The 26,635-nt window shown below is 45.8% G+C and overlaps 1 protein-coding gene across 4 annotated transcripts in view; it reads right to left on the reverse strand.

Moving 5' to 3' along the window:
* LOC133344848 (cyclin-dependent kinase 14-like) overlaps positions 1 to 26,635 on the reverse strand; it is a 119,508-nt gene that overhangs the window by 87,754 nt on the left and 5,119 nt on the right. For all 4 annotated transcript variants that reach the window (XM_061555100.1, XM_061555099.1, XM_061555098.1 and 1 more), the window contains exons 4-5: positions 5,127 to 5,387; positions 1,473 to 1,567 (exon numbers count right to left, since the gene is read on the reverse strand). In XM_061555100.1, coding sequence (XP_061411084.1) covers positions 1,473 to 1,567; positions 5,127 to 5,387 — 356 coding nt within the window. The remainder of the gene's footprint in view (positions 1 to 1,472; positions 1,568 to 5,126; positions 5,388 to 26,635) is intronic.

A 26,635-nucleotide genomic window follows, 5' to 3' on the forward strand; every position in this document is an offset into this window, starting at 1 on the left:
TACAAAGAGGCGAGTGGAAATTGAAGAGGGGTGGGGTGGGGCACCATTTCATTCCTAGCACCAGGGCCCATACCAACCACGCTACTACCCCGCTGGTTGGGCTCCGGTGCATTTGGTTTCTGTTTAAAGAGTGCATGACGGAGATCCGTGCGGGTGTTCCTGGATAAAGTAATGACACATGGTGGTGGTACCACCTGGTTTAGGGGGAAGGGGAGCTTTCGTGAAATACACCGCTGTTTTGAAAAACACTGCTGCGACCAATCAGCATTGGCCTTGAGGTACAAGAGGGCGCATGCAACCGTGGCTGTGCAATGGGAGTGGTAGAACCATGAATGGCAGAAATGGGACATAGAGGGTTTGTGGTTAGGGATAGGGTGAGGGATAGACCACTCCTGCATGGATTTAAGGTAAATACAGTCGTGCCCTGGGCAAAACGATTATTTTACATTCCTAAAATGTAATCTTCTGCTAACAAGTAATACATTTGTTGCAATTTGTTGCATACATCAATGCGACTTGCATATTAAGTGGTGGCCATTATACGCACACTTTAAGACATATCCGTAAAATTGCGAACAAATTATAAAGTTTCAAACATTTGGCATTCGTCACAGCTCTGTGACCTGCTCGGACTCCCTAATCGCACACCCCTTAGGCTGTGTCTGGGCCCACTGATTGGCTGCAGAACTCATTTTTTCTGAGCAGCTACGATTTTTCATGCCACAGTGCACAAACCAAGGGGAACGATCAGGTTCACAGGAGTGCGGTGCAGACGCTGCGCTGCATTCCCTATCGCTCGCATGCTTTAACATGCGAAAAGCACCTGTGGCCACAGAAAATGATGCGATCCTGCTGGGTCCAATTTGATTACACCCCACACCCCCATTCGACACTCTGCTTGCTGAGAGCACCTCGTATAATGTGATTTTGTTGCCGATTTGAATAACGTTTCAATACGAGCAATTCCAGTTACGTGACGTGCGTTTGAATCTTTTTCATAGCAAAACATTAACCGCCAATGGATCCGCCGCTTTAGGTAGAGTCGTAAGCTAGACATAGCTGGACATTTTGGAGCCTGGGCAGGGTGCCATCCTTGCGCCCCCCCCCCCCTCCCACCACCTTGCTGTTGCAGTGCCAGCACAACCCCACCAAATATTTGAGGCCACCGGCAGCCACAGCTGGCTTCCAACAATTGCGCCGCACGTTCCGGCGACGCCTGAGGCAGCCACCCTGCCTGCCCCACCCTTGCTAGGGCACTGGCTTTAAGGTTACACAATACCGGCTGCCCTGTTTATCCATCCGGTGGCAGTGGTTATGTGGTGTGTGGAGGAGCGTCTGCATGCAGCATGCAAGGTGTGTGTGTGTGTGTACACAATTGTGAAATATACGGCTGGAAATTGAGCAAACTGATAGATAAGAAAATAGATTTAGGAGGGCAGTTATGGATGTGGTCTCCAAGTAGCGTGGCTCACTTGCTCTTGCCCTTGTAGACGGTGGCATAAGATCCTTCGCCCAGCTTCTCCAGCTTCTCGTATGAATCCACCTTCCCAAACTTTGGGCTCGTGGGCTGTAAAGGACCACATGGGCATTGTTAGTGCACTGTCACAAGCATTTGAAAAAAAAAAACTCAAACATTGAACCGCGCTGTAATTTTATACGCTAGTGCCGTATATCGAGTTGCACCTAGAAAGTCATCCTCGAATTTATTTGAAGCAATGTCTTGTGACATTTAACTCTGCCCTGAGCCCAGAGACGATTAGGCGCTACAGGTGTACCAGATTTGGCTACGACATAAGCACGGAATGGGTCTATGTTTTCAAGTAATGTAACAGGGATTTCACAATGCATCGAGGCAACTGTTTTTTCTAATAAATTAATTGTAACCCATTGTGATTCCACTGCTAGATGAAAACTTCCCCACATCGCATTGGCCATGGATTGGTTGCTGCACCACACTGATAAGTACGGATTAAAGAAGGTGGTAGCCCAAGGACAGGTTTGGAATTCACACGCCACAAGTGTTACCCATGGCCAGGATCTAACCCAATTTATCAAGGTAATGTTACGACTAGAAATAAATGAAGGGAGACAACGATGACTCACGACCACTCGTAGGTATGTAAATGTCTGCAAACACACAGGAGCATGTTAAAATTATTCACCGGCATGCACAAGCTGCTGAAAAAGAATTCCCACGCGACGGTTATTACGTAATGAAAACGAAAGTAAGTGTCCTTCACGGCATGCCGCAAGCCCTGCACTGCGGTGGCCAAAGAAATCCACTTCCTTCAGACGGAATCCTTGGGCGCGCGGTCTCATTTGAAATGCTTAAGTTGAAAGGGAGGCCGGCTGCTGGGCAGAAGGGCGAACATCGTGGGGAGCACAACGAGTGTTACCCAAAGAACACACGGGAATGAGCGCCAGCGAGTCCCTAGCGCTCATCTAAAGCTTGCCAACTCCACGAGGCATAGACGACTCTCCCCTTCCATCTCTCTCTCTCTCACTCGAGATAGTACAAGGAGCGGGAGAAGCGCCGAGCGAATCCACAGAGAGAGCGTCGGGTGAAAACTTACAACAGAAGATGTCCTAAAAGAAAGAACCCACCCCCACATTGCTTCCCCAATGTTCCGCTGCGAAATGGGCACGGGAGATGTGATCAGCATTTAAATGCATGTTATAATGTATTCATATAATGGATGTATGTGACATGAAGTTAAAGTTATCTGGCTGTAACATTCGTACCAAGTATTATTATTAGAGGAGGAGGAGAAAGCAGCACATAGCCCCAGGCCAGGCAGGTTAATGTGTGTGCCGTGTCTGCAGCACATAAGCCACTCTGCCAGTGAGCCTTATTCTGCCTGTGTGCATCGGGTGTTCACCAAAGACTGTTTCATCCGGCACAAAACAGATAAGCATGCAGTTACTGCCAAAGCCCTCATGTTCCCAAGATAGCTGGGTTCCTTTTAACATTATTATTGCTTGCACTGTCTGCATTTAAATAACATTTGTTTAAAGAAAAAATCTGTTATCTTTTTCTCCAAATTATTCTACTTGTGCTATCGGCAGCGAGAGATAAAGACTCCATTCACATGTCTCACACAGCAGTGTAACCCTTGATATTAGACAACAGCACACATAAGTGGATATCACGGATATACTTCTGAGATACATTGAAGCCACCAGTTGCATGCAGTATGACAGCAACTGATCTTTTCAATTCTCAGAGCTGAAATCTAAGCCGAAGTCGGTGTAAAACTAAATTTCATTGGACGTGTTTTATTTTCGTGCTAACATTGGTGACAGGACTGAGGCCATCAGCTCACGACACTTGAGGACCCAATTGAAGCACAGGCAAATACCTGGATTTCAACCCAGGTCTAAGTGGTGCCAGCTTAGCACTCTAACCTCCGAGTCCGCACAATTATCTCATTGAATTACATAACAATGATATCATCATCTTGAGCCAGGATCGGCGGATTGCTGAATTAAGGCCTCCCCCCCACCCCACGTTGTTGCCATATCTCATGGTTTTGCGATACAACATTCCATCTAGCACTTGAACAAAGCTGATTTCATCGCTCCATCTCTGGGGTACAAGTTCTCTTTGTCGTATTTACATTTTTGGCTGCCAGTCCATAGTTAGTCTCAGGCCATTTGCCATCATCCATGCTAGCATCATGTTCTGCCCAAACCCACATACATTATTAATACAAAATAAAAGCATCTACACCTGTAATGATAATGTTGTGAGGATACAATGGTGTTACAAGCACGTCTTTACATTCCTTTGTTATTCTCTTTGCAATGTTTTTGTATTCCTAATATTGACTGATCATCCTGTGTTCTAATAGTTTTGTTTCGCTTTGCTTGATGAAAAAAAAACGCCAGACCCTATCGTAAATGTGTCGAGCTCTGAAACTCTCGCTAGTCCTGTATTCTCGCTTGGCAATGCCTTTCAGAGGTGAGCTCGGCTTTTATCTTCACTGGAAATCAATCCCAGCCCAGTTGAAGGCACGCACAGACACCGATGGCGAGCCAAAGCACACCGCCAACGTGGGCAGAATGCTATTACCCATCGAAACGGGGCGAGGGGGGATAACAAATGAATGCATTACATCGATGTATCGAGCAACTGTTATCATTATCAATCAGAAGCAAGTACCGCAGTGGCTGGGAGATGCACTTGTAAGATCACTTGGTATATTGTCGGAACGTTGCAATTCCAAATTCTGATTGGTGGTCAAATCAGCCAATCCTTCTGGGGTTGTTATAATAAATACAGATATAGGGAAAGTTAATGTAGGCTGTACCGTGAATAAACTGCCCTTGCCTATAAGAACATGGAATTTCCACCAATGTTTCAGGACCGTCACATAATTTGAACGCTGCCCCGTACCCATTGACCGTGGGGACACTGGTCTTCGAAACATTACAATCCCGCAAGGTGTTGCCCAACAGTCTATGTATGCAAATCCGGGGGGTATTTTATTTGTCTAAAGGGGGAGTGGGAAGGGGGGGGGGGTGTATACCCCCCCCCCCTGGTTATTGCGCTGTACTACGATACCCTGTGACCTGGGTTCAATTCCCAGCCATGGCAAGTGGCATCTGAACCTGCCCTGGCCTCCCCGAGGGCACAAACCAGCTTCACATAAATGTCCAGTGCAGTATGTCAAACATCAGCACTGTGCCATGCCAACCTTCAAAGGTGCTCGATTACAGCACTCACCCTGATGGTGTACAAGGCTTAACCGGGGGTGGGGAAAGGGTGGTCTTTGTCATTTGGCCTCCGAGTCAAAATGTACAGGTCCAGGCTCAAGACCTTTTTTTATTCCACTGCCTATGATGGATTGCCTCTCTCTACAAATAAATATACCCACTGTTCCTGTACAACATGTAGAGATGTGGTCACATTTAGACACTATATCAATATACATTTGGTCAGAATTTTATTGAATTAGGGGTGGAGGGGTCAGGAGGAGGATTATGATGTTGGATGATGAAGATAACGACAATGAAGACAATAATGATGCTGACCATAATTATCCTAATGATAATAATTGATGACAATGGATGGTCCCATAGCAATGGACGGATGGCGCAGGTGGACGGATGGCACAAGCACTTACAGAACCCGGACTGGAATGGCGGAGCGAGCTCGGCGAGTCTCTGCCCGCCGTGCGGATGCCGCCGTCCGTGTCGGACGGCACACGCTTCACGCGGCCCGGGGGCCTCTCGGGCGGCTCCGAGGCGCTGTGGACGCGCCGCTGCGCCGCCGCCACCGCCGCCGCCTTGGCGCGCCGGTCCTCGGGAATCGTCTCCAGCTGGGAGATGACAGGGTCGGTGGCGAGGACGCTGCCACGGCCCCCCGACATCCTCGACACGGACATCTGCGACAAAAGGGGGTGGAAGAACAAACAGAGTTCGTGTAATTTCCTTTATTTAGTAGGGCGTTTGGAGAAGCGCGGGGTGATTTGTACCGACACAGATTAGCTCTCCGATGATTGTGCCTTTGCCCATGTGGGCGGTGTGCTCAGGCACGTCGGTGTTTGTACATGGCTTCCAACAGGCCTGGCATTGATTTCCAGTGAAGGTAGCAACCGAGCTCACGTGGAAACAGCATCGTCGAGCAAGACAACAGCAGCAAGAGTTTCAACTACACTGGGTGTAGTTCAGCACGATGTCCAACGTTCCGCTCCACGTGCTGTCAACACGTCGGACGTCGCGTCGAACAGAGTGCAGTACAACCCGGCAAATAATCAGAGAGCTATACCGCACAACCGCGAAAACCTACGCACTAGTGATGATAATGATTAATGATGCTGACAACGATGATGACGGTAATGACGATGATGGTGTCTGGGGTCACCAGATGGAAAGCTATTTGATGGTGTCCGGGGTTGCCAAGTAGATTCCATTTGCACGTCTTGCAAAAGCGTGTCCAGTATTGGACAAAGATCAGTGATGCGAGTGATGCATTGCACTTTACTGCAAGTCACAATTAGGCGACTGCTTAATTCCCCACTTACGGAGGAGGTAACCTTCCAAGTGCAGGGCCAAAATCAATTTGACTGACGACATTATGTTTGTGTCCTGCTGCTGTTGGCCACAAAATGTGCAGCGCTTGAACAAATATGAAGTGCTTATTGAAATACCACAAATGTAATAATAATAATAAACATCTCTCGTGTACGGATGAAGGCGGTTCGGAAGGCAGATGGATGGGTGGCTAAATTTATTGATAGATAGGGAGGTGGACAGTGGAGTACTATGTAGGTAGACTGGTTGATAAGTATGCAGATTGGATGGTAGACATGTCAGAAGATTGGTAGACAAAGGTAGGTGGATCTCCTGTCATGTACTATGTTTCTCCTTTGTAGGAGAAAACTGGAGCAAGGCGAGAAGATAACACAAGTTCAGGGTTACTGGACGTAAAATTATATTCAATATTTAACAATGATACATGGAGACATGTATTGATATAAAGAAATGGTTGAGGTAGCGGGAATGACCTCAGAGACTATTTGTTCCTGAACATAAATTTGACATGATAATTTGAACATAGTTGATAACTTGACGGTTCATATATATCCACACATATACAACTACATCTTCACATTACTATATATTTTATACAATGCTAGTCAACATCCAACTTGACAAATTAATCTTTAAAAAAAAACAATATTCCTGACTGTCAGAAAATATATACCCACACATACATATCAAACACCAATAGAAAAACATTTAGATTTAAGGTTCAATTTATAGCACATCGACAAAATAGCACTGAAAATGAAGAAAAACTCAATGGAGTAGTGATAAACCTAATAATATGACAGCACTGCCCTTGACAGATGACATGTCTAGAGTGCAGTACCTTTTCAATTGGCTCTGACACGTGGTGGCACAGTGCACCGCTGGTTCCTATTTTTGTTGGCATTTGGCTGGAAAAATGTGAAATATTTGGCAAATTAAATGGAGACAGCCTTTTTGTTCCCATCACACACTGCGCCGTGCATGGAGCTCATGTAAACAAGGTCAAGGAGCACCCTGTGCTGTGCACGCAGTGTAACGCAGCAAGGATGCAGATGGGTAAGGATCAAATATTCACATTTGCCACTGAATATTTTCCGGATCGCTGGTAGAATGGTGTAGGTGGCACTTGAATAATAGCCACGCGGCCATAGCGAGGGGTATGCTGGATGTGGGTTGTTGTGTGCGGAAATATTTTCCGGGTCGACGGCCCAGTCAGACCCAGCTGAAATGATGCCCTGCTACATATGACAGGCAGGAGAGAGACCCAGTGAACGAAAGTAGAGGTATTGGTTGTCAATCCACTGCTGCACAGTTCCTCCCCACACTGTGTGGGTTGTTGAGGTTTTTTTTTACCATTTTTCACCACACTGGGCAGTGTGTTTGTGAAGGCAGAGAGTATAAATGTGGGCACAGACGTGCAGTACAACAATGGATTTTGCTGCCCTACCCTCGGCTGCCCACTATGTAGGTAATGGTTATTGTTTGGTTACTATAATTTCACTCTAGCAGTCCACCCCACCCTCCACTGCAAATAAATATACAATAACTACCGTATACAAAGTGGAGTAAAGAAATAAGTATATAAACAAATAATAATTGTTTGCAGGATTTTGTTGTTGTTGCCAATGTGCAGTTATTACGAAAACAAGGAATGGATGTTCGTTTCACGTAAACACGCAGCAGATGTCGTGGGCAGTGGCAAAGCGAGGCAGGCTTTCCCATCAATTCAATTCGCATTGAGAAACGCTGACAGGAATACTTCGTGGCGGTAACCCACCCCTCACTGGCCCCACGTGGCCCGGTTACAAGGGCGATTCTTTCTAGCGGTTGCCGGTCGATTGTGAACGGAACCATCGGTGTTTTGGGCTCATTGAATAAAGCCAGAGCTCTATTGTTATCTCCTCCATTCCATCTGCAGCCACGGAGTCGTCTCTTGGTTTTGAGGATGGAAGAGCGGGCAATTAAAAGGGGCATCGGCGCAAGCCAATGGAACTTTGTCGAAGCTTCACTTCACCGAAGACCTAATTACAGGAGAGGCTGCTGTGCCGTGAATGTAATTGCACTTGAATGAAAATGTCTTGCATTTTGAAAGGGGGTTTAAATATAAATAAGTGCATTTCCTGCCTTTGTCTTTCTCGATTAATGCAGAAATGAAAACAAGATGGGTTTTTATGCTTTACATTCCAAAGGGAAATAACTCAATTGTTCAACAACAAGAACAATAAATAACACAAACATGTTTTTCACTTGCTTTAGGACCGGCTTGGTGTTGCTAACACAAAACCACATTTATCCTGCAAATGCCAGCATCAACTCAGGGAGAGATGAATTACATCCGCGTGTTTAAACACAACCTGTGCGCGCCGCCGCATTGGGTGTTTGGATATCCGTATCGGAGCGATTTCGTACGCTATATTTCCAAAGTACCGTGACATTAAGAAAAGGCGCACACGCATGTAGCCACCGAGCGTTTGCTCATTAGTTTTTACAGGCTTCCCCCTATAGCACTCAACCTCTGCTCCTCACTTGACGCAAAGAGTGTCAACGAGCTCTACGGGAAACGTTCAAAATGAATGCTATTACTAGCGTCTGGATTGGAAAGCCGGGATGTGGTTTACTGCGATGAACTAAATTCCCGCTGCAACCCCCACACACAAAGGCTATCTGTATCTGTTCCTAACCGAAGAGCACTTTATTTCATTACGGCAAATAAACACACAGGGCGAGGTAAACAAAGACACAAGTCCCCAGTGTGGTCCACAGAGACAAAGTTGAGGACAAAATTAAGTGAGAAAGCAACAACAACTCTAAAGTTTGTCACAAATCACAAGGGGGAGTTGGGTGGCCAGGAGCATGCCCGGCTGCCTTAGTCTCTCTCTGTGTGCTAATATTAACACCCTGCATCAGGTACTCATTGAAGGCAGAGATGACCAATGGGAGGCCCAGATAATCACCACTGATGTTTGGCCATGGCCAATACATTGAACTCAGTGCCCGTATTCACAACACAGCACGGTACCAGGTGCCCCACAACCCACCCATTGCTATGAGTATTATTATTACCCATTCTTAAGTGAAAACTACACGTTTAAAGTTTGCTCATTTGACCGATTTAACTGATTACCAGGCAGCCGGGTAAATGAAATCGCCAGCCTGCCCACCCATACCCCTGCTTGTTGTGGCGGTGGTCGAGGCGAGTTTGCAGCGCAGTGAACTGACCACTTACCAAAACACTCTCGAAAATATGGTGAACACACTCGCACAACGCTACATTATAGCTTCATTGGGCCAGTTTTAGATCACTCAATAGGCCAGGTTTACTTCTGCGATTGTTTTACATTCTTTAGCTTGGACCCCCCCCCCCTCCCTGCGAGGGTGGCCTCTGCATTCGTGCGTCATTTGTCCTAGGGAAAGTGCACACACACAAAACAAGATCCCCCGTGTAGCCTTAACAGACTGTCGGGGCAAGTGCTGTTAGCGAGCACCTATAAAAGGCCGGCACGGCACACGAGGGGGTGGGTGGCCAACACCACCAGGTACTCATTTGAGGCTGAGTCGACCTAGGGGAAGCCCAGGACCGGTTCGGATAATTGTCACTGGTGTTGGCCGTGATCGGGAATCGAACCCGGGTCGCCAGGTTCGTAGTGCAGCGTGCTAACCGCTACACTACCCTTGCACACGCATGCATGCACACACAGAGACTCTTGATGACTGTGCAGGAACATTGCGGTGGTTCTGAAACGCTCCAGAATGAAAGGGACCGTTTTACTTGTCACGAATAAATCATTAAGCTTGCGTCAAACCAGGAGCCATTGCTCACAGAACGAGTCCTTGCATATAAACAAATGGCAGCTCACCGGCATTGGTTCAAGCAGGCGAGACAACGAATGTCGACACTGGTGCAGTGTTGTTACTGGTAGGGACCTCCTGGTTACACCAGCCCATAGGGGATTATTGTGTCCGTCCATCGTGCAGGGAGGGGCTGGGTGGGGAGGGGAGGGTGGGGAGGGGCTGGGTGGGGAGGGTGGGGTGGAGCTGGTGGGGCTGGGTGGGGATGGTGGGGCTGGGTGGGGGGTGGGAGGGATGGGGCTGGGTGGGGAGGGGCTGGGTGGGGCTGGGTGGGGAGGGGCTGGGTGGGGAGGGTGGGGAGGGGATGGGTGGGAAGGGTGGGAAAGGGCTGGGTGGGGAGGGTGGGGTGGATGGGGCTGGGTGGGGAGGGGCTGGTCACCCCGTGGTGCCCTTATAAAACTCAACGTTTAACCTACTCACGCCGGCTTGTGCCCGCCCTCACAGTCGGGCATATTTGCGGAATACACCACGCCGCCATTGACCCTGGCCATTGACCGAGCAACCCAACGTTCCTACCAGCTCCCTCCGCACGAATGTGTTCGCTTGTGGTGAACCAACGCTACTGACAAGATGGCAACTCCAAGAAGACCGTGCGACCGACGGCTTGCGTGTGAGAGACATATGTGGAAAGGTGTTATCTATGTTGCGTTCTACTTCCCAATAGCTTGACAACTGAATAAGGTTGAGTATGTATGTTGAACTTCTTTCGCACCGTACGTAGCCAACGGTGCTAATCGCAGGTGCTACATTTTCTGAGGTGTTACACCTCAGAATGGATGCTTCCTTCTCGTGATCTTTCTCTTACGCTGCTGTTTGCATGCATGTCATTTAAGTGGCACGTGAACGAATCCACGTGTAAATAAAACAACAGAACCCACGAGTAAACCACCTTAAACGCGCCAGACGTCGTTAAATTGCCTGAAATTTGACCGGGTTGGGCCTGGTTAGTACCTGCATGCGTGACCACCACGGCTTGCCACGTGTTACGGGCGTGGGGATATGAGGGGACCATGAAAATGGCAGTGCTGAATGTTACCCCCTGGTGTACGCTGCGGGATTTCTCCAGATTTTCCCGGTTTTCTCCCACGCAAAACCCAACTCCCCGTTGGGGGCATTGGCCAAATATCCCAATGCAGCAGGAGGTGTGCAGGGGAAAGAAAACAAACGCAACACAAACAAGCAGCTCTAAAGAAATGAGTGTTCAATTCAGATTTAGATTTCAGAGTGCATAACTCCCAGTGGCTTTCGAATATGTCAGGGCGCGTGATTGTGTGCGGTGACCATGCACACCGCCTTGAACGCAATAGCTTGACAAGGTGCCACACACATCAGTTCACAGGTCACGAGTCAAAGTGCTTGTGGATGGTGGTGAAATTGTTGGGAGTGAACACGGGTAATTGCAGACTCCCTCTTAGATGCCACTGAAATGCACAAGCATATTGTGCAATACAAACGGTGTTTGCGTTTTTTCGTCGCCTTAAATGTTACACGTTTCGTCGCCTTTGCAATATTCAATTGTCCACGATAATCTTCGTATTCTTCCCTCCTTTGCGAGGGAGACAAGTTACCTCGTTGATTTATCACCCGATTATAAGGAAATATAAAAACTGACTGAATTAGTTCAAATAACGCCAGGCCAACGGCACGCCACCGAGTACAGTGTTTCAACGAGGACGATAAATCAACGCATGACGATATGGTTATTGAGAAACAATTGTGCTTAATAGCATTACACATTAATACCATGCGATAAAATGTATTCGTCTACGAGCACCTTCGGTAGCATTTTATATGGGCTCACGTGCCCTAATTTGGACTACGCTGTGTCATCGTGGCAATCAGATCGGAGGGCAGCGTCATCAGACCGGCTGAGAAAGGGGTGATCAAAGGACGGGTTGAGAAAAGAGAAAACTATCCTGCAAGAATTCACATATAATGACAGAAAAATACATAGGGATGGATGTTGTATGGGATTAGCATGAGAATTTAAAATTATGATTGTCACTTTTATGAAAAAAACGCGTAAGAGAACATAACTTGCAAAGCAGAAATTTCATTAAATTCTTGTCACGCTTTAAAGCTCGGGCGAGTGGCGACCACTTGACAATTGACACATTTGTGGCCGAGGAAGATGCAAATTACTCGTACAAATGAGATGTGCACTAGCGCTCGTGCATCTCCCAGAATGAGTCATCGCCAGTTAAAGAGTATATCGTTAAAAATGTCAAACATTCAAAATTAAACATTCACATTCAGAATAGCAAATGAAATAAAGGGCAAGTTTCCTAAACCCCCCCTCCCCCCACCTATGTTTACCCAACAGGTTGTGTTTGGTGGGGTAAATTGTGGGCACCTCAACCTCTTTCAAGACCTCTACCAAGGTATAAAGCCAGCGTGAAAGAGGAGGATAATCATCCTCTCGGAGGGCTCACTATAGCTCCGTCCAGTAGAGGCTCTTCTGCTAGCAGTGGCGTGAACAAGAAATTGCAGGGCTGCATCTTTACTGGAAAGGCAACGCTCGCCACCGTGCAGTTCCCAGCTACTGTTCAATACAACCATCGACAACAGACACCACCAGGGTGAATACTGTGCACAGACGACTGTTGCATCCTCACCAATCTGTTAACCTTCATGGAGATTGCTCGACGCTTACATGGTACCGTGTATTTCACCATTCACCAACGTTTCACAAAAATCAGGTTGCACGTTCTCATGGCTCCCACATCCTTTCCATGCGCTCGGTGTTCTCCCGTCAATTTGCCGGGAACCTTGATCAATGCAATATGAACCATTAGCCACCTCTGCGTTTCCGCACTCTTTCGTGCACGTCCGCGCATTGGTGCAAGGTAACCATCAGCGTGGAATATCATTGACTGCTCTTGGAGCTGCCGGGGGGTGGGTTGGGGGGCTTTGCGATGAGCGTGCACGCGGGCTGCTTGCCGCATGATGGGGGGCCACAGGAAGAGGAACTCGCGCACTGCGCTCATCATGCACCACCCTCGACTCCCGGCTGGCGTCGCGAATCATCGCTCGTAAAAGCACCGAGAGGCTTCACGACAGCGCTTGGGGAATCTTAACGAACGCAATCCAAGCTCGCCACGCAACGCAACACCAAAGGCGCCATTAAATATTTACTCCAGTTATAATTGCTTCGATTGAGGAAAAGTCCTACCGCAGGACCCTCACGGTAACTGAAGTCGTTGGCGTCGATACGTTTAATCAAGAGACGCATCACAGCGGCGCTGTTTACAGCAGCAGCTCTCGTACAGTGACGCTATCGCAGCTTTAAGCTGCAGTTGCTTTTCATCTGACCTATTTTCTTCTCCCCCCTGTACGAACATTACTACATCACTCTGTGATGCAATCATCTTGGCGTCAATGCAAGCCTATGACTGACAAGCAGTGGCCTTCGGAGATAGAATTGAATAGCCGGCATCAATCAGAACCCATTATTGGCAGGAATGGAACTCATTCCCTTTGCAAATGCTCACCCAAGGAGCTCATGATTTACAATTTGCAGGGAATAGGCCTGGCGGTTTTTGTTTCATCAAATCAATGCTGCAGAATATGGTATATAAAAAATGAGACAATTTTTGGTGACCAAAATTATTATCGCCACAATCTTCCACCGAGTCGCTGGCGCCGATGATGACAGCCCACTCATGATAATGGTGATGCTGGTGGCTGGCCATGACATTGGTTATAATGACGATGATCAATCGAGAGCGCACAACTGAATGCACCCCATCATGAAATCCCGAGAAGCGTCCCTAATGCAAGCAACAGCCAGAGTGCTCAGAGCATCACCGATTGCTCTAATAATGCCATGGAAACAATTCAAAAATTAAAGCTGCAATTGTGCAGTGAACTCCCATGAGGCATGCACATTCACACACAATACCGTCAATCCTATTCCTACACAGAAATTATAGCACGTGTGGTTAATGTCAAATATGTTGATTTGAAAGTACAGTATTCAGAGATATATATTTGTTTTATTTCACGTAAGCCTTATTTGAAGCACAGAAGCACACGCGACGCTCAATGGTACTCACCAAGTCGCACACATTATTAACCACACAAGAGTGGGTATTGGAAAATGCATTAGTTACAAGGAAACAAATTAGCGACGGGGTTATACTGCAAGGGGATACGAGGGAGAACCACATACCAACGTGTACGCACGCACGCATGCGTACACGTGCGGCGTCTCTCCGTATATAAATATTCGAGCTCGAGGGGGAGACTGGGCGACCTCACAAGGCAGAGAGCTCAATCCTTCTGCCCCACCAGGCGAGCGAGGAAGCAGAGCTGCCGCTGCTGCGGTGCATTTTCCTGCTTGGCCGTGCCTCGGCATGCTAAGCTGGCACGCCGAGGATGAGAGGGAGCAGGAGGTGGTGGAGGGGGTGGGGGTCTCGGGAGGGAAGGAAGGGAGGATGGGGAGGGAGGATGGGGAGGGAGCGGGAGGGAGGATGGGGGGGGAGGGAGGATGGGGAGGGAGCAAGAGGGAGAATGAGAGGGGGGTAATGGGTAGAGCAGTGACAGGGACAATAGAGAGGCCTGGGCAATTGCAATGCAGGTGAGTACAAACATATACGTATTGATCAGACTAGGGATGCCGAAAACAAAAGCAACCTCATTGTGAATGATCTCCAAAGTAGACTCGAGCCTACCGTGGTCGGTGATCGCCGTGGTGTAACAGGTGTTGTAGGATGCTGGGCTATGTGGTGGGCAGCAGAGGACAATGCAGCGAAATGTATTGTTGCATTATACTTCTATGCTCACCCACCTTCCCCACCACACACCGACTAGAATGGGTAAGTGTATCGCCAAACAACCCCAGCGGCGTGCGGAGGAGGCCAAGATCCAGCGATGGGATTTACAAACGGCCTGTTCATTATTACAGTTGCGTAAAATCTTTTCACCATATCGATGCTGATGTTTAATTATATACATGCAGCAAACGAGCTACATTAACAACCCATATTCTTGGTTCTTTCGGTAAAGTCACGTAGATAGAAAATAAAATGAAATGTATAAATTTGTAAATTTTCATTTAATTAAAATTTAATTTTCTATCTACGTGACTTTACCAAAAGAACCAAGAATATTAATTCCTGCAGTCACGAAAGTTAAGTAAAACAATTAACAACCCACTACTGAATGAACCCCCCCCCCCCCCATTATCCAAAAGTGAAATGGCAAAATAGCCATCCGTGCATGTATGCATTGCACGTTACAATACTCTTCGACCAGGTAGCCTTGATGAGGTTAGTTTTTGCTGTTATATTTAAAGGGTTATTGTGAAGCGGTTTGGATTGAAAGCCTGTGCAGCCTCGTTGGCGGTGGGGGGGGAGAACGGACTAGACAGGATGGATGCTAAGAGAGACAAATGAGTGACACGTTCAAGCAGCAGCACTCTGTTGCTCTCGAGGGCCTCGCCAAGGTCTCATTTGAATGAACGTATCCAAATTAAATCAACGGTGTCGAGCAGCAGATAATTTATAAAACAGCAGGCTGCATACGACTGACAAAATAGGCACGAGATATTTATTATCATTATAGATTTGTTTTTTTAGGCCTTGCTTTGCAAGGACGATAAAATCAGCTCGTGGGCAGGTGCTCGGCGGAGCATTACATCACAGCGTCGCAAGAGGTGGAGAGAGAGAGCTTGGGGAGGTCCTTCAGTTAGCAGCAGATTGATTGTGGCTGCTGATGATGAGGACGTGTCTTTAATGAAACCCTTTTACAAGGTCAGGTCAAAATGTGAGCTGGTTTAACATGTTGTTGTTGGAAGGACGTAATAAACCATTTCGGATCTTAACTGATTGTGTTCACGTTAACGGTGACTTTCAGACCGCGTTCCACTCACTGGCATGGTGCAGTGTGCAGAGTAATGTATGGTGTCGTAATTGTACAGTAAACATATAGCAGTATGATACACATTAGGGTGGGTAGAATAATACATAGTGTTATATTAAAATGAATAAGGCAGCAACTGCAGCAGCAGCAGCAGCAAGTGCAGCAGCAGCAGCAAGTGCAGCAGCAGCAGCAAGTGCAGCAGCAGCAGCAAGTGCAGCAGCAGCAGCAAGTGCAGCAGCAGCAGCAAGTGCAGCAGCAGCAGCAAGTGCAGCAGCAGCAGCAAGTGCAGCAGCAGCAGCAAGTGCAGCAGCAGCAGCAACTGCAGCAGCAGCAGCAACTGCAGCAGCAGCAGAAACTGCAGCAGCAGCAGCAACTGCTGCAGCAGCAGTAACTGCAGCTCCCTTTGATGCTGTTAATCCTGCATAATGCACATGCATATGCAGTACTAATTACATTCCTGCATTTCCCATAAATATGCTAAATTCCTGTTGATATGCAAATTCCTTTGTCAATGCGCCCAGCTTATATATATGCTCTAAGCCCGTGTGCTGTTTCATTCAGACTCTGTCGCCTCGACGGACCTGGTTTTCACCTGAGGACGGCTGCTTGCGTTGTGGCCGAAACGTCGTGAGAATTGTTTTATTATGTTTTATTTTTATTATTTTATTACTTCCCTTCTACGTGACTTTACCGAAAGAACCAAGAAGATGTTGTTGTTCAATCAATAAACGGTTATTTTAATTGCAGATATACCAGACTCTTAATTTGCATCGGTAATCGAATATTTGAGGAGGTTAAGAGATATATATTTTTTCCTGAAGAACACATTCTTGATTGTATTGACTGTTTACTTCGTTTCCACTACCATGGACTTGGCAAGGTTTTGCGAGGTAAACAATTCTGCGATAACACCGCGGTCAATGGCAATATTCTTGGGATTATACTCTGGCAAAAATGTGTAGGCGTTCAAAAAAATATCACAGTAAGCCCTGCTGCCTGATAGATTGGGGGGGGGGGGGGCGGGGGGTAATATAAGCATCCCCAGCATTGTAACGCGAGCTGGAGAATTGACCTTTATACAAACCAACGTAATTTGCATAGTGCATTTCTGAGATTAAATTCTGAAAGGCAATTCATCACTGCATGTGTGTAATTATTTTATGCAATGTAGCAGTGCTTACATTATTTCCTGCTGGATCACAAATTGGCAGTGTGAGTGGAGTCCATGCTATGTGTTTAAAATAATTTTCCCATGAATGTTTTTTTTTTCAGTACTTACTCACAGCTTTTGTCAGTTTTCAATGTGGACTACTTTGTCGCACAAATTAACTTGAACATCATTCAACCTGACCCAAACGCAAGTTTCTGTTTAAAATGTATTCTTAAGTTAAAATCTATATGGTCATATAATTATGTCTACGTCATAAAAAAAACTGGATTAATGATGGAGTGACAAAGACTGGAGAGGACGTACATTGAAGACAATGAGTGATGAATGCTGGTCGTGTGAAGGTGCAATGTGGATTATTATTATTATTATTCAGAAGCATGACAGTTTGTGGCATATTGCGAATGCCTTCATTCAGCAGATGACTTCTAAAGGCCTAATGATTATGCATAGTTAATTTTCTGTCAGTTGGACACTCGTGTACAGACACTTAAATACACACTTCTTAAACTGAAATCCTGTGTTCAAGTCAATAATTAGGGTGAACAGTTCAAACATAGTTTCACAGACCCCCTAATGCGTCTAATTAGTTTTCAACAGCGGTTGCCCTACAACGAGATATGTGTCCTGTCATGGGAATTTGGAATATCCACCAATGGCTCATGGCTACTGATAGCAATGAATATCAGATCATTGTTCATTTCAGCAGAAAAACAACCGCGACTTGCCCCGAATTAGCTCAAGCGAAATAAAAACAGCTTTGCGGAATATAATGCTGCTGGCGTTTTATTGAATTCCGGCAGGTAAACCTGAAACCGGCAGTTTACAATAGCAAGAGGCCCAGCCAAGCCAAACACCATTGATTGTGTCCTGAGAGCCACACTATTGCCAAACCCACAAATCGTCCCTCCATTCCATACTGGCCTTGACAGTAGCTGCGTTGTAACACAAAAACCCGACCACCCTGTCATTGTAACTAGAGCAAACTTCCTAAATAACAACCCAATCACAATCGGAACAAACATTTCGAAATATGATGGGTTGCACTTCCCCTAAGTGTCTGATACACTAATCACCTTTGTATAAATGGTAAAATGTTGGCGAGACTGAATATGCAGCCTTTAAGAAATATTGTATTTTGCCAAAATGTGACCTCGATTGTGCCCCAGGAGGCAAGTTATAAGACAAAGAATCAATTTGGAACTTTCATTAGAAAAATACCCACAGAAGTGGCTTTCACAGAACTACTTCCGAGACAGCTTCAAGTAACCTCTAAGTCACACAGCAGTGAGCACCACCACTTTCCCACCTACCCTGCTACAGAAGGAAATGTTCACTGCATGTCGGAGCAACCGATATTTTAAATTCTGAGACCTGACAATTACCCATATTAAATGATGAAACCAAACTTTATGTGATTATAATTTTGAGTGCATTAATTAGTGAGATCAACAACAGACTGCTCTTGACAACCCGGTTTAATCACAAGGGTCCGCTGCCTGGATTCTAACTCAGGATCTCACTGGTGCCGGCTCAGCGCTGTGACCTCTTTGCCACCCGCCCACCTCAAAAAGCCCATCTCTTTAATTGTTGGCGTTGGATACTTGACCACAACTCTGCCCCAGCACAAAGCTCACCATCCAATCCACAAAGGTCACGGATACGCCCAGCGCGCTCTCTCACCTTTTTTCTGCTGCTCTCATTTTTCTCTCTCATTCCACTAATATGACACGCATTTTGAGATCCAAGTGGTGTAATGATAATATGGATCCAATTGTACTTATGCTCACACCATTAACTTCGTTGGCAAAGTAGCCCTGCTTCAACCGTTGACCCGCAAATGTGACACGTTCACGAGCACATCTTGCCTGCCACATGTCATTACCGTCAAGCGCGCACAGCCCACGCAAGCGCAGCTGTTGCCTGCGCATCACGTAGCGCTACCGCTCATCGCGATGTTTCGCACACTCCTTGCGGACATGTACGAAGCATCAATCAAGGTGGAGCAAAAAGCTGCCTTCGTCAGGTCCAGTTTTCTGTTGAAGCAAGCCAGACTTTCGAGGTGCCTGGTAAGGGGGTTCACAACCCAGGTCTCTGGATCTCTGGGGGGGGGGGGGGGGGGCACAGATATCATTCGCGGGTTTGTAAAGGAGTGGTGGTGCAGCAGTCAGTGCACTGTGCAAGGAATCCACCCAAGCTGAGTTTGATTCACTGACCACGGCTAATGTCGGCAGAGTGGGATATCTTACCCAGTCATGGAAACTCCCCCACCTTATCCCCTTCACCAACCCATACTGACCAGCATGGCGAAGTATGGCAAACAAACCCTACACTATGGGGGGGGGGGGGGGGTCTTCATCCTGCAGTTGATTACTAAGAGGTTCATAATAGAGGGGGTTTTTTGGGGTTTGATCACGTAAATATATAAATGTGTCGTTAAAACTCGCCACCACCCGACACAGCCAACTAGTAAGGGTTGTCACGTAAACAGAACGTGGCCAATTCGTCACTAGTACAGCACACCGGTTGTGTTGGAGAGCCAAGCCACAACATTTACAATCTGAGTACGACGTTTCGCCAGTAATTACAACGAGCTTCATATTACATTTATAATACGCATCATCTGTTTAACTTTTTTAATAAACATGAAATGGATTTTATATTTGTATCGGGCCCCTCTGGATATTGGGCCCTGAATAAATGTCCTGTTACGCCCCCCTAAATTTGGCCCTGCTCCCGAGATGGCAAACGACGACCACTGCTGGCCGAATCCTTCCTGTTTCTGACGATGTTCGGCCTGGAGCGTGCAGCGTGATGCTGCACCCACCAGGCACGTGAGCTAAAGCAAAGATGTACAAGTCAGGTGTGTTGAATAAATCACGCTACTCCTTCCGGGCGTGCTGCTGGTCAGTTTGCCGAAGAGACATTGCGGTGGGAAAGCAGCTCTTTAAATTGTGGTGATGGTGGTGGGGGGGGGGGGCACCAAATCAACCGCTGGGTGAGCGTTACGCCACAGTTGCTCCATACTAAATCATTAATTTATTTTTTTAGAAGGCTTTCACATGTTGTCAAGGCTTAATGTGTAACTAAATATTGTACGCGTCGTTGGTAGACTGGTGTAGATGGCGTGTCACTAGTAGCCAGAACCACAGCGAGATGTAGACTGGATGTGGTGTGTCGGCTGCGAACATTTTCCAGGTCACTGACCAAGACAGATCTGTTTGAAATTAAACCCTGCATGTTGTGCAATGTCATAATATTAACTAGTATTACGCTTGTTTACCCAGGAGAGCCTAATACTCTTTCTCACGAGCGTCCTGACAACTTTTCATTGAAGGGGGCAATGATTGCTGTGTATATTTAAATCGATTCATTGTTGGGGGTGTGGGGGGTGTCTTTCAAATTTGACACGTTTGTACATCACATAATCTTTGACGTCCACTGTGAAGCAGACGGCGTGCATTTTCATGGTTATTACACCCGCGGTGTTAATAGGGAGAGGGGGGGAGAATGCTGGATTCGAATCATGTACTTCTGCAAACAAGGGGCGGGAATGCACTACCACTCGCCCCGTCACCACCCAAATGAATGCAAATGCATCCAATTATCCTGGCAACACATCATACATTTCTGGCGCCAGCTCTGCATCGAGTTCATAATTCTGCGTCCAATTACAAATTCTAAATGCACTCATTAAAAACATGATCTATAGTCGACGGTACAGGGAGTGAAAATAGTTGTAAGCAGATGCTCTGCAGGATGAGAGTTGGGAAGACTGGAATTGGCTCTGGCATGACACGAACGATATCCCTTGAACGACAAGGCTCTATATTGAGCCACATTCTAGAGCGGAACAAACCAAGTGGCTCTAGATTTGCAGCTTTCGTGACTGCAAGGATTCATATTCTTAGGTTGTTTTCGGTAAAGTCACGTAGGTAAAAAAATTAAATTTATATTAATAAAAGTAAAATGAAAATAAAATAAAAATCACGACGTTTCGGAGGCAACACAAGCTTACGTCTATATTGATACAGCTATCGTGCTGTGACGGTTCCACCTGACGACGGAAGCTTGTGTTGCCTCCGAAACATCGTGGTTTTTATTTTATTTTTTATTTTACTCATTTACTTGATACAGCAAGCATGCTGTGACGCTTCCACCTGAAGATAGAAGTTTGTGTTGCCTCCGAAACGTCGTGATTTTTATCTTATTTTTCATTTTACTTTAATTAATTTTAATTTTAATTTTTTACCGACGTGACTTTACCAAAAACAACCTAAGAATATGAAACCAAGTGGCCTCAACTGGCCGTTAAGCACAGAATGCCGCACACCACCGACTGTTCAGAGTTGTTCGCTTGACCCGGTAACTGTCTTCGTACTGGTGGAGTCAAAATCAATAGTTCCTCAGTGCCGCAGGAGGCGATGATTTCCTAAAAGTTATGTAATCCTAAGGAACATAACATAGCCTCCATGTTCATCGCTGTGCGCAAAGACGGTGGTATGCACGCACACACATGCTTTCCAAATGTCACAAATTACCCAGAAATGTCACCTCCGAACAAAACGCAGAGCCCTACTCTGCAGTTGATGTTGCCTTCAGTGACTTCATGAACAAATTGAAATCCATTTGAGGCCAAAAGTATTTTTTCTGGTCTATAACTAATGTCAGCCCAAGGTTAAGTCGCAGAAGACGAGCCATTAATCAGTGCCGCACTGGCACTTCAAGGCAGATTCCAGGCATAGTCGTCAAGGAATTGACCGGCACATTGTGCAATTCGAATGTATTATTAACAATTGTCCATGTGTACCTTGTGCAAACAATCATGGCAACCGGTCGCACGTGCAGCACCTTAATGAAAGTCAAACCTCGGCACATTCTGCTTACTCACAGCCATTGTCCAAACTATTTTCGAGGGTTGAGGACATCATCTGCGGTTTCACGTGCTCTCTGCTTTGCGTTTAGTGAAGAATAAATAAGGTTCAATTGAAGTGGCTCTGTTAAATGAATCAGTACCTAATGGAGAAAGTGGTCATTGTTTGACAATGGTATTTAAAGAAAGTTAGTAATTGTGCCTCCTGGATATAGTTTCTCCCCGCGTGTATTGATTTTGCTGTCAGATCCGTTTCTGCACTCTTGCGCCCTGCAGCGGCACATCGAGCACTCTGAACGGTTACATGCCTCTCCCGCACTTCCATCAATTCTGTAATGTTTGGCTGGTGAAAATTTAAGGGGTTATTTTGTATAAGAGAGGAAACCGGGGTACCTGGTGAAAAACCGACATACAGTATATCAAAGTGACAACATTCAGAGGTCCACACAGATGGGCTCGCAGCCCCACGTGTTGTACGGCCATCTCGTGGCCATGCTGCAGCACCGATGGTTTTAGAGTTTAACAAGTCTGCACCATTCCACCAACCGTTGCCTCCAAAGCGCGAGATCAGAGGAGTGCGCCACTATGTGTGGCGACAAATATCTATGTGAAACCTCATCGACAAGCTGAATCGATTTTTTAAAATTATATTATAAAAAAAGGTGTAAATATGATATAATTTACCATAGTAACATTCCAAGTTTCTTATAACTGAATATAACACGGGAATGCGTTTCTCTAGAAGGCATGGATTGCGAATCTGGAGGAAATTTCTACGTGTATGTCTGAGGGAGGAACCTGGCCAATGGAGGGGAACTTGTTTCTGGAAAAGCTGTGCACACACACAGAAGGAGCCCTTCTCAATCTTAGAAAATGAGGAAAGGGATTTCATGGCAGACGCGTGCAAAGTCACACAACACCATTTTGCAAAGCCTTAAAACATGTTAACGCTTGCACGGTACGTCGTGAACCTCCCTGAAAACGTTTGTTTAAGGGTGCTTTTTACATTTTAATTATTATTATCATTATCAGAACTGTTTTTTCTTGAAAGGAAATTTGTTGAATTACGAATGTACGTAAATGATATTGATGGATGCATAATAAAAACAAAAGTTGTTTGTTTGTTTTGCTTGGGCCGAAAATACACAAAGGGGAGAATAAAATAAAAATAAAAACTCACATGAATATTCAAACTGTACTCCTGTAAGCTGACAGGAAGCTATCGCATGTATAATTTACTTTGACTGTTTACCAGGCTGAGCTAAGAATACTGCCAGCTGGCAAACAAGCTCGTTCCACAGATGGTACACAAGAGATCCCTGGTGCCAAATAGTAATTTAGAAAAATGCTCGGACAAATAAAATGTATGAAAGTAAACAATATCCATTATACATTATAAACTGCAAGTATATTTTTCTACATTGAAAAATTACAAAGGCATGTGAATAAAACCACAAACGTGTCAAGGGCGCACGATTTTACATTGTTATGAAACTGATTTGTGTGAAAAGAAATAATATGTGGCATTACATTCGGCACAAATAAAATACAAATATTTAAAAAAAAACTAACAAACAAATCCATAGTATGGGTTCGGCATGTGAGCCCTGGGAAGTCAAGTCACGTGGGACTGATGACCACAGAAACCTCGCCCCCCGTCCAGGGCCCTGCTGTTGAAACATAACTCGTGGTTTACAAATATCGACATGCATCAAGCGTGTCATTTCAATTTGGCCATCGTATTACTTTGTTGAATGAAAAGGAAATACTTTGAGTTGGGGTTTATATTTAACTTCTTCTGCTGGTACTCTTTGTTTGAAAATAATAATAAGTTAAAACGTGGGAACGCAATGTTTGATGTAACAGGCGGCACTCACGAAAGCACATTCACACTCGCTCACTCCCCAGCCGCCAATTGACTAAAAGGGTCAACATATATCACTTCGATGTTTAGCTCGACTTTTAACAGTTGTTCAAAACTTCCTATGCCCTCCTGCGTTTTCTCACATAATTTCAAATCCCAAATTAATGAATTCCTCTTTGTTCTTCCATTTGTGGACCATCTTGGAAAATAATTATAATTTCCCTGACATTACTGTACATTGATTTATATTGAATTATCGCAGCAAATATAAAAACACACACAAAGTTAAACTTTGCAATATTGATAGCTTCACTTTACGCATAAAATATTTATACCAGTCCATCCGTTACGCACTTCGTGTTGGGTTTGAAAACTCACAGATATGTAAATCCTTTGGTAAATGCAAATGCCTGTGATGAACGAATTCTTGTTTAACAATGCATGAATAATACACGCAACACCAGAACAATTTTAATATCGGGTCGAGAATGGCCTTCTGGGGGAGCCCACATGGCAAGCCAAGCATTGATTGTGTGCTGAATCGCAGCGGCTTCTTAGCATTCCGTTGCGAAGCAGACCGAAGCGCTGGCTTCATTCCCAATTGGTTTGCATCAAAAAGCCGCCACTACCAAAATATGCGGCTGGTGCACTCAGACACGACTGAGCAAATATGGCTGGATTCAACAGCTGCACGGAGCTGAATGGCGGCTGCCTCTTCAGATACGTCGTCGGCTGAGAAAGCCGTGGCTAAGCGCAGCATTGCCGGCCATTCCAGCAAGCGAACTCACGTTCATCGCGTTGAAGATGTTTCATCGCGAGTTTAAATTATGACCGAGACCCAACGACCGCTCGTTGTCACGTTCCGCTAAATTGCGGAACTTTTACGACTTGTCTTTGAATGCATGAGTACGTGCTGTTTTTTCTGAGCTGGGTTACAGATGGGATATTTCTGAAGGGGTATATTTGTTTCTTCATTCATTCATTAGTTTATATAGCACACTGCGTAACTGAGATGCAGCGTTTTGGTCTAAGGTGCCATCTTCTGCGGGTGGACAGAGAACAGTCCGTGGCAGTGCTAACCATTATTAGAAACCCAGCAGTAATTGTGAAGAAGTGATGATGGACATCGGTTAAGAATAACGGTCGAGTGGCAGCCTAGGAATGAAACGCATCTGAGAGAACGTCCAGTGAAGAGATGGAATGATGAAATCAGCTCATGGGCAGGGGCTGGGTGGATTATTACATTGCAGGATTGGAAACGACAGCGACGACTTGTGTAATAATGATGATGATGACAGTCACAAATGAGACAACTGAGGCCATCGAAATCCAAACATTTTTAATCTCCAAATTGAATTAGCATTGTTGGGGTGGTATATTCAAGTCAGTCTACAATCTTCTGTAGACTACGGTCATGAAAACCCCACTCACATGTGGCATATAAATGGCGGAGATTAAACATTAATTAAATAGCGGGAATATTTTGTAAGGCAAATGTAGTTTTATTGCAGAGAAACACATTTCATTGTCCATCACTGGTCTGTAAGCGCAGCAGCCACAAAACTGCATGACAGAAAGAGCTCAGAATTCATTATTGAGTGGACAAGCCCTCTGTACAGTGGGACATTGCGAGCCAAAGTTACTCTCAGTCGGGCTGACGAGACGACCCTAATTACAACTCTGCGCACAATAACCCAAAGAGGTCAAGTACAGAAATCAATCAATACCTCTCATTTTCATTTGCGCAGGACTATAATTTTCCTTCTGCTGCCCGTCTAAATATATACTTCTTTTGCGGCAGTATCTCCCGTTCAAACCAAGAGCAATTGGACAAAACTTTGATTTGCGAGCAATTCTTTTCTCCGGCCTTATTTTTTTTAAATCCTGTATTGATATTTTTTCTCTCTCGCTCTCTCCTGCTAACATAATCGGAGTCCTTGGGCTTGCCAGTTGCTCACACTCCTCTCTCGCACCCGGGCAAGTGGCAACAGAGCCGCGTCGTCGCGAACAAGCAGCATGGGGGTCGCCGTGATGTGTTTGCGTGACCCTGCCAGGCCTGGATGACACCGCCGTAACTCTGCGCACAACTGGGCGCCGTTAATTGGTCTGAGGAATGAGACCCGTCGCTATTCAGAGGGCGTGACAGAGAGCGGCAGAACGATGGGCCTCAAGTTAGAAAAAAGCAATGTTTTACTCTGCCTACATTTTAATCACGTTGAAAATTAAAAGGAAACGTATCGCTCTTCAACTACCAAGTCACGTTGTGGTAGCGAGTTACCAACCTATGGCAATATATTACGGCTGGCCAACTTCCAAACTGGCTGCCTGAAAGCAAATTTTACACTTAAATTGCCACGTGAAGTTTCCATAATTAGGTCTTATATTTAGCACGTCAAGTAGTATGCTTCGATGGATATTGCAGCAGGTCAGTTAGAGGGAGCTATTATCGTCGTACAAGTGGTTTGCCAATTATAAAGACGTACTTGACCTGGAGAACTAAACATTATGCCCCTTAAGGGCTGCTTTCATGTTGCCTGCAATTGCTGTGAAGTTGAATTTAAACGACATAGTGACTGCACAAATAACCAATATCATTTTTTTTATTAACCACTGTATACGATTGCCTTGTGCTTTTCACTCAAATCAATATTTAACACTCATTTTGACTCTCCTATTTATTTATTTATCGTGTTCACTGCCGCGTGACTGTGTGCGAATGAAGCGGATTAACGCCCGCCTCTGCCTTCTCTCCGCCTACGTTGGGCTCCCACAATTGGATGGTTACCGAAGCTGCGCGCGACTCCGATGCAGGCCAACCGCAATGATCAGCTGATGATTAATTTTGTGGCACCTGCACTATATCCCAAGCACACCATTAAGAAAAACAAGCACTCGTTATCCATGCAAAGGGAATTAAGCTCCGAGCTGTCACAGCTGTGTAGACACACGTTCGTGCGAGATTGTCCCATCAATAATGAAGGCC

The sequence above is a fragment of the Lethenteron reissneri genome, chromosome 20, assembly GCF_015708825.2.
Source record: "Lethenteron reissneri isolate LAM-NWPU_2019-01 chromosome 20, ASM1570882v1, whole genome shotgun sequence".
NCBI lineage: Eukaryota > Metazoa > Chordata > Hyperoartia > Petromyzontiformes > Petromyzontidae > Lethenteron > Lethenteron reissneri.